Here is a 14,474-nt window from a genome sequence, read left to right as displayed (position 1 = left end):
TAACAGCACATGACGGGTGGTGGCAAATGCACATTCACAAGGACACATAAGCGGTCTCCAACTATGAAAGGGACTTAAATGAAACCTTTCACATGAAATAAAAAATTAAAAAATAACAGAAAGAATAGAATAGAAATATAGAAATTAAAGGTGGATTAGAAATAATTTTGTTAGCTGAGTATTCTGCCGTATGTTGGGACATTATGTTAAAAAGTAGATCATTGCTAAAAAGTTGGACTGCACTTATTTTAGAGACATTTTTGAATGTTACAAATCTATCGTGGGGCTGAACCATTTGATCAGGCCGGCTTGCAGTTTCATTTTGTTTAGACTGTGTAATGTCTCTACTGGCAGAATCCTCATCAAGCAAACTGTAAGAATGTTTTTACAATTTGATGCAACAGATTTTGCATTCAATTGCTTGGATAGCAGCTATAGAGACAGACCTACTGTAACCACTGACCTATACTGCATACAGAGATGATAAGTGTCCTATACAGCAGGTATACAGTTCATACTCTATTATTGCACAGATTCACCAAAGGATTAATTTCCTTGCATTTCATCATATTCTAAACTGACTTTTTTCGTTTATTATCTCTACACAGCTGATGTAATCATGCTTGTTACTGTAGGACACTTCTGTCCGTATATTAGTTTGATTTTTATGTCATTTTTTTATCCACATTTACCTCTTTGTGCTGCAGGAATTCCTAAAGAAAGAGTTCAGTGAGGAGAATATCCTGTTCTGGCAGGCTTGTGAGTTCTTCAGTCACGTCCCTGAGAATGACAAAAAGCAGGTAAAACACTCACAAGCACATAGTCAGATCACACTCATTTATCCACTGACATCCCCTCTAGCAAAGCAGAGGGAGATGTGTTACTTAGCTCTCTTCACTCATCTTCTTTGTCTAAAAATCTTGTCTTTTTTTATCTCTACTTCAACATCTGTTCCACACTCCATGTCCCTTACTGCAACTCACTCTGCTTGACTCTCCCATCTTTTCCAGTTATCTCAGCGAGCCAGGGAAATCTACAACAGCTTCCTGTCCAGTAAAGCCACCACACCGGTCAACATAGACAGTCAAGCTCAGCTCGCCGACAACATCCTCAACGCCCCCCAACCTGACATGTTCAAGGAGCAGCAACTGCAGGTAGCGTATACATCAAACACACACACACACACACACACACACACACACACACACACACACACACACACACCAAGAGAGTTAACTAGCAACCCAAGGTGACTAGCAAACACTTCTGTCAAACAGGAAGCATCTGATCCAGAGGCTATACTTAGATGACACTGACCTCTGACCTTCCTCGTGGGGGGGAAGTGAAAGTTTTCCCTTAAGGACAAATTATTATCACTAATAAAACTGAAACAAAACAGACCCTTATTGAAAATGTACTAGTATTACAGCACTGGGTGCTCACACAACATAAGGTCAACTATTCATCTTCGCCTGCTGTCTAGCATCATGGATGTGAATGGCCTCTTAGATCTCCAAGTCATGGAGGGGGGAGAATTACTGAAAAGGTCTATTGATTTCAACAGCTGAGCTCAGATGTTCAAACTGATAAGAGTCACAAGGCTAGAAGGATATTCTCATCATCACCGTCTATATTTTTACACATCAAACATGCACACATATTCTCCCTGAGACACACACACACACACACACATCAAAGCCTGACATGAGCTTTTCCAAAATACCCCTGGGCTCATCAAGATCTCGTGGCGCCATTGACTCAGAATCTTGGGTCAGACTTATACACGCATGAGCTCTTAAACATACACATATACTTCCACACTCGCACCAGGCTCTTTCCTTTTGTTCTTTCCCTCCGAGTACATGTATCTTTAACAAGAAACACATGAAAATATAACAGACACATTGGCATTTGATTTACAGAGCATGTTCATGCTCCATAAGAGGACACATCCTCTGGACCAGTGTTGGTCATTTGTGTGTCAGTAGTCATCCATGAACATGAACAACCTCGAAGGGCTGCTTTCAGCATCTGTACGCATCTTCTTGTCATCAATTTATTCAGTCTTTGCTATCTTTCTCCTTTCTTTATCCTCTCTAATCCTCCTCCTTTCTTCATTCCTTTTTCTATCCTCTTCCTTTCTTCATTTTCTTTCTTCAATGCTTTTACCGTAGGTTATTTTTCCATCCTCTCTACCTGCCCTCCATCCCCTTTCCTTTCCTGTTTTTCCCTTTTCCTCCCTCCTTTTTTATGCGCTTGTTCTTTCCTTCCTGTATTTTTCTGTTGCCCACTGATTGCTTCTTTCCTTCCCTTTAGATCTTCAACCTAATGAAGTTCGACAGCTACACACGGTTCCTCAAGTCTCTGCTGTACCAGGAGTGTATGTTGGCGGAGGTGGAGGGCAGGCCCCTGCCTGACCCTTACCATGTTCCCAGCAGCCCCACCTCCAAACACAGCACCACTGGCTCCGACCGCTCCAATCTCTCCACACCGAAGAAGGTAACAACACACACAGCTTATAAATATATAAGTATATAAATATAGATAAGCTTGTACTGCTTCTTACACCAAAATACAAGTGGTTATTGAATTTCAGGGGGTCACAGACTTCCTAAAAATCCAAACTATTTTGAAGAGTTGGAACGAACCCCAGTATTTTCATAAGTAGAACAGATAAAAGGTTTTGAAAGGCACTGCATCTGACTGTGTCTGTGTGTGCTCTAATGAGCCTGCTGTGTGTGCAAACTACTTTGTCTACCCCACTTCAATCATTTTGTTTGTGTCTTACAGGAGGACAAGAAGAGCAAGTCGGGCCGATCTTTGAACGAAGACAGCCGGGATGATTCAGGAGATCGGAGGAAGGGCATGTTCTTCTCCTGGTCTCGCAACAGGAGCTTCGGCAAAGGCCCGAAGAAACGAGAGCTGGCTGACTTAAACTACAGTCAGTAGTTTTCTTTATTTTATTTTATTTTTATTATTTGTCCTTTTGTGGAATTACTCCCTCATTTGTTTTTCTTGTAGACACTACTGATAAGTGTATTATTTTTCAGATTTCTCTGGCAGCAACGGTCGCCGTGAATCGCAGGGTTCACTGTCTTCAGGAGCCAGTTTGGAGCTTGGGACTTCGGGGTCAGGGAGGAATGAGGTCAGTCTGGAAAGAGACATCGCCAGATAATCAGTTTAGGCATTACAGCAATGGGAACATAGACATTCATGTCAGCATAGAGATGCTTTTTTACTCTCTTCCTCTCATTTAATTTAATTTATCTGCTTTAAAAGTAACTTAAAATAAAAAACATTAAAATTACTGAAATAATGTCATAAAAACTGCTTGTTTATCAGCCGCTACCTCTATTGTTTCTCTTATTATTTTAACCCTCTTCTCACTGTCTTTATCTCCTCTCTAACTCCTGGTCTCTGTCTCTGTTTTCTTCCTCCAGGGTGATGTTTCCCGTGGTGCAGTATCAGTGTCAACAGAGCGTGGAGGGGGCAGCGCCCCCTTGAGGCAGTGTAACATAACCTTGCCGGATGGTTCATGTTGCTCTGTGCCACTGAGAGCCGGAGTGTCCATCAGGGACCTGCTGCTGGGCCTCTGTGAGAAGCTCTGCATCAACCTGGCAGCTATAGACCTCTTCCTGGTTGGAGGGGAGAAGGTACAACACAAATGGATGTGGGGCTGTCCCAAATATTGTTTTTGGCCTCAAAGATTCTGTAAAAAAATAGGGTCAGTTTGGTTATTTTAAAAAATATAAATAAAAAATTTAAAGCTGCCTTAATCATTAGTTCTACATGAACAATTGGTTAAATGACTATATTAAATATGAAAGATGTCAATCTTGGTGACAAACCCACAGACTTATTACCCAGTTTCTCTCAGTTCTGTGGAGCGTTTTAGTATCTTTTGGGTCTTTGTTTTGGTTTTACTGTTTTCAGTCTCACTGCTCAAACAGGCAATAGATTGCCAACATGTCAGCCATATTAACTTCATAAGGTCATAATATGTCAAACATGTTTGATTTTCAGCTTGTCGTGAAGTTGTGCCCCCAAGTACCCAAAACAAAAAATTACATATGTATTTTTGATAAAAGATGTAAAAAAAAAAGAAGGATTTTAGAGCAGTAATTGTCATGATTTTGTTTTCTTCTGCTTTATTTAACTCTATTTTTCTCCCTGTGCTTCTCTGTCTCGCTCTCTCAGCCACTTGTTTTGGACCAAGACTGTATGACATTGTGCTCTCGAGACCTCCGACTAGAAAAACGCACTCTCTTCAGGTCAGTAACATGTAGTCGTAATCAAGTTGGCTTTTATGCAATATCAAAATAACCTTTCCAACCAGTCCTTGCTATGTTGTTACCACTAACACTACAGCTACAGAGCCCTACAGGAAGTGTTAATTCTGTTCTCTCTTGTTCCAGACTTGACTTGGTCCCTATTAACCGTTCAGTGGGTCTAAAAGCAAAGCCCACCAAGCCAGTGACTGAGGTCCTCAGGCCTGTAGTGGCCAAATATGGCCTGCACCTCTCTGATTTGGTGGCACGCATTGTAAGTCCCCCCTCAGCCTAGATGCCTGTAGACAGACAGAAATAGACAGACAAGTCGTGATAAAGTTATTCTCATTTCGTGTGTGTGTCTGTTTGATGCAGAGTGGGGAGTCGGAGCCTTTAGATCTAGGCCTTCCTATATCCAATCTGGATGGGCTGCGAGTTGTATTAGATATAGCAGAAAACACCCCTGAAAAAGGTAAGGAACACACACACACACACACACACACACACACACACACAAAGTTTCTGTCAACAAATGTGAGCTGCTGTCTCTCATTACCTTAACAAAAAATAGCAATTGCATTGCCGTCTCATTTATTATCATTTTTCATCAGTGTCATTACATCTGCCTGTCTCTCTCCTTTGTTCAGCAGACAAACAGAAAGCAGCTCCCTCTAAGAGCCACGTCCCGCCCTCTACCAGCAGAAACCAATCAACAACAGTAAGATCCCCTCCAACTTCTTATTTCCAATTTTTCCTCTCGCTCTGGAATGTTCCATAACCCACCGAATGTCTCCACTTCCTGGTTGATGATGTCACGCTACTAAGTGTCTCTCTCGCTGTCTTCAATCACCCATGTCTGTTTGCAATGTGTTATAAATGTGCGCAGGTGTATGATGTGTGTCTCTGGCAGCGTGCAGGCTGTGTGTGACTGTATTATGTGCACTGTCATGTGGGGCCAAGAGCCCCGTCACACTCTCAAGGATCCTAATGTTCCATTATTGTGGTCTGCCTGTGGCCGAATGCATCACCGACTTTTCTCTCTGGTTTGCTGGTTCTCTTTCTTCCATAACAAATCCACTGGCCAGGTGATAAATGCCCGGCCTCGGAGAGCTTTTGCTGGGTCTCAAAATCTCCAGAAACTCCCTCTTTCCACCTGGAAGGGAATTAGTTGGTGGTGGTAGTACTTTTGATTGCTGTCTAGGTTTTCTTGGTATTATTGGGGTTTTAGCTTATTGATGACCATCTGAAGTGGTCATTCATTACTTCATTACTTGTTCGATTCTAATGGAATTGTTTTTAAAACAGACTTCTTCTTGCCTCAAGGGCAGTAGTGTGGCACTTAAGTAGTAGATAGTTAGTCCCTCTGGTGTTGTGGTGTGTGTCATTGTTAGCCTACATGTTGGTGATGAACACACAATGTTTGACATTGTGGTTGTCTGAATGGAACATCCTACATGTCTTTAATTAGAAATTATATGTTTTACTAGAATGATTTTCAATCAATGTCATTCATTATTGATTACATTAAGCCAACGATCTCATTATCCCCCATCATGGAATCATCATGTGCCCCCTATCCCTCGTCAAATTGCTCCCATTTTACAAACTCCTCACCATCAGTAGCACTGGTTCCCACGTGTTGTCAGTACTTGTGCCCATACTTGCACCATCATGACTCATCAGGGCTCTAATGCCCCGCTCCACTTTCCTTGTGGCCCCCAGGGGGAGGACAGGCCATCAGGGAAAGCCGGTTCAGCCCACCCCCATGGGGAAAACGGCAAGGCTGGGCCCAGCCCTAACACAAGCAGCCATCCCTTACCCAACCACTCTGTCTCTCTCCATAAGGCTCCGGAGAAAAGAAAGCAGAAAAAGATTAATATAGACGAAGCTGAAGGTAAAGATGAAACGACCTCCCTCTCTTTCTTTTGTGACCTCTTATTCCTGTAGCTGTGTTGCTATGATCACACTAACCCTTTTTGCCTGTCTGCAGTATTGCAGAAGCAGCACCAATTGCTTTCGGAGCTAGCTAGCTACATGTAGCACAGTCACCTCTGCTCACACTGAATGTAGCTTTGACTTGTCTAACTGATTAATACACACCCTCTGCTGCATGTTTCCTGAATTACAATCAATGTGTTTCACTGTATTCAAACTGTTGTTTTGGGTGATTATTCATTTGTGTGTGTGTGTGCGCACACATGCACGTACATGTGCGTGTGTTTGTGTGTCTGCACTTGTGTGTATGTGTGTGTGTGTGTGTGTGTGTGTGTGTGTGCATGCAGAGTTCTTCGACCTCATATCCAAAGCTCAGAGCAACCGAGCAGACGACCAGCGAGGCCTGCTAAACAAAAGCGACCTGCAGCTCCCAGACTTTCTGCGCCTGTCGCCAGCGGCAACCAACCAGGCTGCGCCTCCTCCCTACGACCCTGAGCCAAGTTGCTCCACCCCTAATTCCTGTAACCCCAACAACGGCAGCTTCCCTAGCAGCGGTCGCCGGGGCAATAAGGCGAACAGCAATGACAGGGGAGGCGGCACCCACTTGCTCAACGCGAGCCATCAGTCTCAGAGCTTGGACTCTGCATTGGGCACTGAGAGTGGAGGGGGGAGGAAAGCCAGACCACCTCCTCCATTTCCTGGCACCATCTCCCCCATCCACCCATCCCAGGGTGCCCAGCGTGGTCTCCTCCAGGACTCTGGCAGGGGAGAATCAGTCCAGATGCTGGAGGAGGACACCCGGTCTGATCTGACTCTAGTGGGAGAGGGGGACATTAACAGCCCCATCCTCAACTACGTCACTCCCTCAGCCCTAACGTGCAAACCCCACCCACGACCCCAACAACAAGCACAGGACGGTCGGCCTAGCTCAGGTACCTACCCCGTGTGAACTCTATAAACTTTTGAACTTTCACCTCTTCCTTCACCTGACTGCGAGCGGGACTGGAGACCCTTTCAAGTCAGTTTGAAGTTCCTTGTCAGCCATTTTCAGTCCAGACCTTGAGAACTCTCGGTCTGTGGCTGAATGGCCCAGAATGCATCCAGATCTTCTCCCTTCCCCAAGAACATGTTTTAATTTAACAAATCACTTTCTACAATTTAAGTCAAATTACAAAAACATTAAACTCCAGATTCAAGTGTAAAAATACAGCTAATACAGCTACAGCTTACAAATAATGTAAAAAAAAAAAAACAGAGCTAAGACCCTCATCACATACAATAGAAATAAGTGTTCATGTAGTCAAATAGTGAGTTGATATAGTGATGTATGCACTACCCTCTGGCCAGCATCTACTGTAGGTTAACAGCAGCCTTAAGATAACAGGTCAGGCACATGACAAGAGGAAAAATGGATGCATTAGGCTTGGATGGAGCTTGTCTTTGGAATTTCCCTGCGTGGTGTGTATCTGTGTGAACTGTTGAGCGGACTCGCTGTGGATTTGTTTCTGGAGACGTAAGCTCGAGGGCGAGCTCAGGATGACTTGGTGATGACCAGTGCCAAACTCCCTCCTCCAGCCCCCCCAGTGTACAGAATCTAACAATGCACTTTAGCCAATTACAAACAAGACTTTACACATCCTTACACATTTTAAAATCATTTTCTCCCTCTTTTTTTTTTTTTTTTTACTGTGGACACAGTTTATTTCATGCTACAGGTGGTTGAGCTGCCTTCAGAAAACAGTTGATGATATTTGCTAATAATCAGCTGCTCCAAATCCAGAGCGGTATGGAGGCTACTTTAGCGCACTTCTATGCGGACCATGTGTTATTTTCAACTTATTACATGCTTTTAAACACACTGCATGCTGACCCTATAAATACAGACATATGCTACAGTACCATGAACGCACACATTTGCTCAGCTGTTCTTTATCGACTCGAGCACAGTACATTCTGTGTTTCCAACACTGTTCTCTCACCTCAGGCGTTTCTCGTGTCACTCATGAAAACAGACTATAGCGACGGCGCACACATGCGATCTCGCTCTCTGACCAAATAATCCAGAAAGTTCTGATCCGTCTGTATGTGAGCAGTTTTCTCTTTTTTTTCATCTCCGTCTTCTTCTTTGCACTACATCGCGCAGCAGCATCTGTTTTTGTTTTGTTTTTTTTTCTTAAATGAGTTTTCACAGTCTAGCAATTCAACAATGTTTTGAGCTGTTATTTCCTACAGGGACTCAGCTGGAAAAACTGGACTAACAAGTCAAAAGGTTTCACTTTTTACAGGTTTTACTCTTACTTTATTCTGTACTATATTCTCCAGAAAACATTAATTTATCCCACATCCTTTTAATTTTCACTATCTATCAGTTAAAAGTATTAATTTGTATATAGTCAACTTCGTGAAATCACCGCGTTACTGTAGTCATTGTTGAATTGCAATGCAGCCATGCTGTTTCTTCAGTTGTGTCACAGTAGAAATCAATTCTCTGTTCTGTTCAGTTGACTGTACTGTCTGTAAATAGATCAAATAAATGTTTTAGAGTTTAAACTCTCTCTGCAGAGCATCATGTGATTAGCCTCCTTTCTTTTCTTAGACTTTCAACAATATCCAAGATACTCAATTCTCCTCACTTCATTTTTCATGAGTGTGTGTCCCACATTTGTATTTAGCACTTCTCTGCATCGAGGTGCTGAACTGGGATCAATGTTTACATGGAGTTTTTATATGCACCCTCATATTCCAATTGTTGAAGGAATAGAATGACATTTTTGGAAATAGTTACTGCTCTCATGTCTGTCTGCTGGAGCCAGACTGAAAAATGAAGGAAACAGTTAGCCTGGCTCTGTCGAAAGGTGTATATATAGGTTATATGCAGTATATGTGCCGTATAGATATGATGTGTTATATCTTGTTTGCTTAATCCATGTTTAAAAACACCAAATAGGAGTTTTATGAAGGGTTGTACAGACTATTTCTTCCAGAAAGTTAATGCCAAGAAATAATCTGGCACATAACCCCCCCAAAAAACCACATCATCTTTATATTTCAGGTTTGTAAGGATTAAACAAACAAGATGTTAATTACTGATCTTTGGAGGTGTTGGCAGACAGATTTTGTTACCTTTGGACAGTGCCAGGCAAGCTGTCGACCTGTTTCAGTCTTAGTGCTAAGCTAAATAAAAAGGCTGCTGGCTGCAGCTTCATATTTACCGAACAGAAACGAGGGGCAACAAAGTGAATAAAGGCATTTCACAATATATCAAACTATTACTATTAACTATTACTATTACTGGCATATCTCAGATGATCCTGCTCATAGTTCTTGTTCTTAAATTGAGCCATTATAGTTGAAATGCTTTTTCAATACCAGTAAAGAGGATTCTTAAGTTACGTTTTTCTTTATTTTTTTTCTTTATATATTTTTCTGTTTTTGACCTCTGTCCACCTCAGCCTGTCAAACACTCTCTTTCTCCTATCTAGCTTACTTGATATTCCTCTCCCTCTCTTTCTATTGCCTCTTCTGTTCTTTCCTCTTTATATATATGTGTGTGTGTGTGTGTGTGTGTTTGTCTGCAGGACAAGGCTTTTGTTTCGGGGTACAAAGGCTTTTTGGGGGTACTGGGCTATTAGCTATGCATGGGTTCCCCTCTGCTCAACGCCTTGTTAGGCAAGCTTTGTCATGGGCTCTTTGGTAGCCCACAAACAAAACTAAGTTCTGTTTCTTCCTCATCCTAACACACACACACACACACACACACACACACATACTCGTTTCCACTTCACACATACATGCTCGCGCTCACACAGAAGCGCCTACATCTGCGTGTCTTTAGCATCACATGATGATCTTATTCTGTAGCGGTTTTCATTAGAATAATTCTTCAGTGTTTTCTGTTGTGTTTGTGTTTCCTCCGGTACTGACATGTGACAACAGCAGCCAACTGATTGTATTTAACCAGTCCATATAATTAACCCGTCCATCTCCGTACAGAAACAGAAAGGGAGATAAATATTTTTCAAGATTTTTCAAGTGTTTCCCAGAAGACTCTGTCAAAGAAATGCTGGGAAAATAGAGTGGAAAGGACAAAAAGACAAGGATCTGTATGTGTAAAGAAACAAGATAGTGATGGTTTTATCAGATGAGAATAACAATACAAAGTCCTTTCCATCCTCAAAGTGTTGACATTCAGTAATGTTTACCTTTTAAGAGCATTAAAATTGAATTTAATTCTAATTTAAATTCCAAGGAAGTGCTGAAGTTTCTTCAAAGTAAACTAATTCCTGGGTGTGATTCTTCTTTTCATACTACAGGACCCAGTCAGTTATCTTATTGTTGCTGTAATTGCATGGGAAAACCTTGTACACAGGAGCTGTTATACGAATACAGTTTTGGCTCTGTGTTTCAATTCACTGGCTCTTTCTGGGACCACTGCCCATGTGTCTACTGGCCAACAAAAGCCCTCTAGTGCGGAGCATCTAGTGCTTGTCACCTCAAATGGCCCCATCTGCTGGTGAGAGGAGAAACGTAAAAATGGTGGACAGAGGAAGAGGGGGGGAGAAGACTTTTTTTTTCTCATTTTCCAGATTACACTGTATGATATCTTGAGTTGAAATGAGCTAATTAAACATACTGTAATACTGAATCGAGAGCTTAACTATTTCATGTGCTTGTAGTTACTCTAATACACTTAAAAATTGCTCTTTCATTCGAGTTATTGTACATCTTTTTGGAAGAGTAAAACATACAGAGTAGTCACTTTTATGGCACAATCATTAAAGGCTCTGCACAACACACTGGCAAAGCTATGCGAGGAATTATGTGACATATAGCCCATTAGTCTTCAATACAGTCCTTGCTGTCGAGTAATACTGAAGACAAGTTGCAGCACTTGTACTTGGTACAACTCTGTCTGTACATCTGCCAGAGTCGGAAGGAGACTGTATCAGTCATCCATTGAACCACAATGCTAGAAAAAAAAAAAAAAGACTGTCTATCTACGCCTTAATTTCAATCTTTCTTTCACTGCTTTTGTTTGTAATAAGCATTTGTCACAGCAGATATTTTGACTTGTCATAGCAGGAAAAGCACAGGTGGAACTAACAACATTAACGATGGCTGTGTTCCTATTATCCTCATTAATTACACTTGTGCTCTTTCAACAATTTAATGTCCACATGTCTGCTGTGTGAGCAGCTTGTTCTAATTGATTTATTTGCACCTTTTGAAATAAGACAAAGCCATTTAAAAGAAAAAAAAAGTAATGAAATGAGACAACAGTCTGAAATCAAAGTCACATAATTGTGTAAAAAAAAAACGAACTGTGAACAAAAAGAAGGCACATCAGCTATCACCAACAAAATACATCTCTCTGTCTCTCAGCCAGTAGATGGCAGCAGCCTGTATTAAGTGGACAGGGTCTCTCTTCCCTCACACACACACACACACACACACACACACACACACACACACACTGGCAGTGAGCACCATCTAACCCTCTTTCCCATGATGTCATAGCCAAAGGCCAGTTTAGGAATATCTGTCACATCCACTTAGTTTCCTGCTGCTTCCCAGCTCTGTGTGTGTGTGTGTGTGTGTATGTGTGTGTGTGTGTGTGAGATGCTGTATCCATGGTGTTGGCGCAGTTGGCTACAGTCTGGTCATGGCTGTCAAAGTGTGACATTTGACTGAATTTGACAGAATATGAATAATCTTAATTTCTCACTCTCTTCTTCATATGCACATAAACACAGAAGGATGATGATATGTTCTAGCTTCAGGTTATAGACCGTGTGTTCTTGTTTTTTATCTTATTCCTCACTGCACCACCAACTTTTACCGACAAACGCAGAACATTCTGGACTTATTTTGTGTTTTCTTGGAGTGCTCCTTGCATGTGGATGGTTTGCAGTGGCGGTGAGTGTTTTGTCATTTCTTTTGCCTCCTGTCTGTTTTGTCATCTGTTTTTTTTTTACTGCAGCCTCTTCTTCCTCAGGTAAAGACAGAGACAGATGGAGAGGGATGGTGAGAGGAGGAGGAGATTTCAAAATGCCTAGCAGAAGAACAACATCTTCCAACCCCACACCTCCCTCTCCATCTCCTCCTCCCCCCCCTCCCCGGCCTCCCCTTCGCTCACGACGCAAATCCAAGTCACCTTCATCCCGCTCCAACCACGCAACTCCAAAACGAGCCTTGGATGTTGACAAAATCGAGGCCGCTGCAGACTCAGAAGACACCAGGCAAACCCGCAGAGGTTCCCGAGACCTCCGGTGCTCTCGGGGTTCAGAACTAGACAGGAAGTGGGAGGGTGTGGCCTTGGAGCTGCGTTGCCGTGGAAGCAGGACGAGGTCAACCGTGTACCAGACTTCAGAGGTTCCCTCCATGGTCAAAGCCAAGAGACAGTTGGAGCAAAGTGAGGGCAAACGCCAGATAGACAGGAGTAAATTGAAAGCAACCTTTGTTTGAGGAGCCCACTGACTCACGGACTGTCTGCCCCGCTCATGTCTACTCTGACTGCACTGATGGAGCAGCTGAAACGTTTTCTAGGTTTCAAATTGAGGTTAAGAGCCCAGTGTCAACAACTGTGCAGCTGCTCCCCAGACTACCTACTGAGGGCTACCATTAGAAGACAGCAGGCTGAGATTAATCAAAGGCTGTGTGCCAGTTCCACACTACATACTCATTCTAAGCATTGTTTGAGTACGTGCTGTATTGTGTTCACACTGGAAAGTAACAGAAGACACTGTAGCCGTCAAAGTCGGCGCACGTATAAGCATGAAAAAGCATAAAGAGTGTGTAATTTTGGAGTGCGCTTTTGATATCACTATGCACAAAGGCAGTGCTGGAGCTGCTCACAGCTGCAAAAAATCAAAACACTTCATGAATGGTGGTAAAACAGCTGCAGGAAAATAAAAAATAAGTATTAGATTTTTGGGAAAATATTTTGTCTTCTCCTTGTGAAGTTTAACTGGCAGTGACATTCAAAAGTAACCGTTTGTCTTCGACTAACAATGCTTTTCATTCTTGATTTATCTGACCAATATTTCCTAAATTTATAAATTAATTGTTTGGTCTATAAAATGTCAGAAATAGTGAAAATTTTTCATCGCAATTTCCTTATACATGTACATTATGATAAAACAGAGAAAAGCAGAAAATCTTCACATTTTATAAGCTGGAACTGGGGATTGTTTGGAGTTTTTTTGCTTCAAAATTGACTAAAATTATTAATAGATTATTAAAATAGTTGCCAGTTAATTCAGTTAATTAACTGATAGTTTCAGCTCTAGTATGTAATATGGTGTCTGGACACAGCAGCATGCAGGAGAAAACCTGCATTTCTGCATTTTGACATAAACCTGTAATTTTAAGAGGCAGACAAAAACTGTAGCAGTATTAATTTTAGTTCTTTTTTCAATATGTCTACCAGCTGAAGTTACAGTTCAAGGTTAACGTTTAGAAAAGGAAACCCTCATCTGTCTTCTTATTTCAGAACAACACAGTGAAGCAGTGACTCTCCGTGAGATAAATATTATTGGTTTTGTGTCCAGACAATTAATAACTTCACACATTCACCTGTCCTTTCAGAGAAAAACTGCCCCAGTCCCTTACAGTACAGGGGCACTGGAGATTAAGTGCCTTGGTCAAGAGCAATGACAGGAGAATTTATATACCTTACTGTTGTGAGACAGACACCGAGTCAGTATCCAGTAAAACCAGGAGGACTGCTGTATTCCTCTCAGGATTTGCTCATTCAGTGGACATATGCATATTCATGTTTATGTAATAAAGTATTTTCTTGAATCTCGTATAATAATTGATTTATAATTGAGACTCTGAGGCTAATTTGTTAATTTAACATCTTAATTGGCATTATTCTTGAGGCAGCTTTTACAGATTAACCTGGATTGTCTACAGACAGAGCTGAGGCTCCTCTGATTAGCTTTAAGGCAACATGAATCCCTGTCTAACACTCGGCTGAGTGCCAGTTTTATGAGTTAAGTGAAAGGTACGCGAGTTATGCGGTTTTAATCGAATTAGCTCCGCTGTAAACAATAAGCACTTGACGCAGGATGACAACTGTACTAACTCTGCAGGGCCCAGCGGGGGGAGGCTGCTGTCTCTCCCCGCCGCGGTGGTCTAACTGTCGGGGAGAGAGTGCAGTCTGCCGGCGGGGACTGCGCTGTAAAGGCTATTTTGAAAAGTGACCCCTTCTCTGTGAGCAGGGGGAGGCACAACACACACACACACACACACACACACACACACACA

The 14,474-nt window shown here is 42.1% G+C and overlaps 1 protein-coding gene and 1 long non-coding RNA gene across 8 annotated transcripts in view; one reads left to right on the top strand and one right to left on the bottom strand.

The window, feature by feature from the left end:
- Window positions 1–2,864, bottom strand: LOC121907947. Of its 2 annotated transcripts, none has more exons than XR_006099135.1 (3): window positions 2,789–2,864; window positions 693–780; window positions 1–85 (listed from the first exon to the last, which is right to left on the bottom strand). It is a non-coding gene; the product is annotated as an uncharacterized LOC121907947 (long non-coding RNA). The 2 variants fall into 2 exon arrangements; XR_006099136.1 differs by lacking the exon at window positions 2,789–2,864 and adding an exon at window positions 984–1,059.
- The window catches only part of rgs12b (regulator of G protein signaling 12b), a 48,313-nt gene extending 39,560 nt beyond the window's left edge, over window positions 1–8,753 (top strand). For 2 of the 6 annotated variants that reach the window (XM_042427428.1, XM_042427417.1), the window contains exons 8-19: window positions 708–800; window positions 1,011–1,154; window positions 2,317–2,499; window positions 2,791–2,941; window positions 3,051–3,145; window positions 3,441–3,653; window positions 4,198–4,271; window positions 4,416–4,542; window positions 4,644–4,740; window positions 4,916–4,986; window positions 5,991–6,162; window positions 6,551–8,753. In XM_042427428.1, coding sequence (XP_042283362.1) covers window positions 708–800; window positions 1,011–1,154; window positions 2,317–2,499; window positions 2,791–2,941; window positions 3,051–3,145; window positions 3,441–3,653; window positions 4,198–4,271; window positions 4,416–4,542; window positions 4,644–4,740; window positions 4,916–4,986; window positions 5,991–6,162; window positions 6,551–7,152 — 2,022 coding nt within the window. In that variant the 3' untranslated portion in view covers window positions 7,153–8,753. The remainder of the gene's footprint in view (window positions 1–707; window positions 801–1,010; window positions 1,155–2,316; window positions 2,500–2,790; window positions 2,942–3,050; window positions 3,146–3,440; window positions 3,654–4,197; window positions 4,272–4,415; window positions 4,543–4,643; window positions 4,741–4,915; window positions 4,987–5,990; window positions 6,163–6,550) is intronic. The other 4 variants (XM_042427439.1, XM_042427448.1, XM_042427465.1 and 1 more) reach the window with 4 other exon arrangements.
- The last annotated feature ends 5,721 nt before the right edge of the window (window positions 8,754–14,474 follow it).

This window comes from Thunnus maccoyii, chromosome 2 (genome assembly GCF_910596095.1).
Source record: "Thunnus maccoyii chromosome 2, fThuMac1.1, whole genome shotgun sequence".
Taxonomy (NCBI): domain Eukaryota; kingdom Metazoa; phylum Chordata; class Actinopteri; order Scombriformes; family Scombridae; genus Thunnus; species Thunnus maccoyii.
Note: the sequence above shows the minus strand (reverse complement) of the source record. Positions and strands in the feature narration are given on the sequence as shown.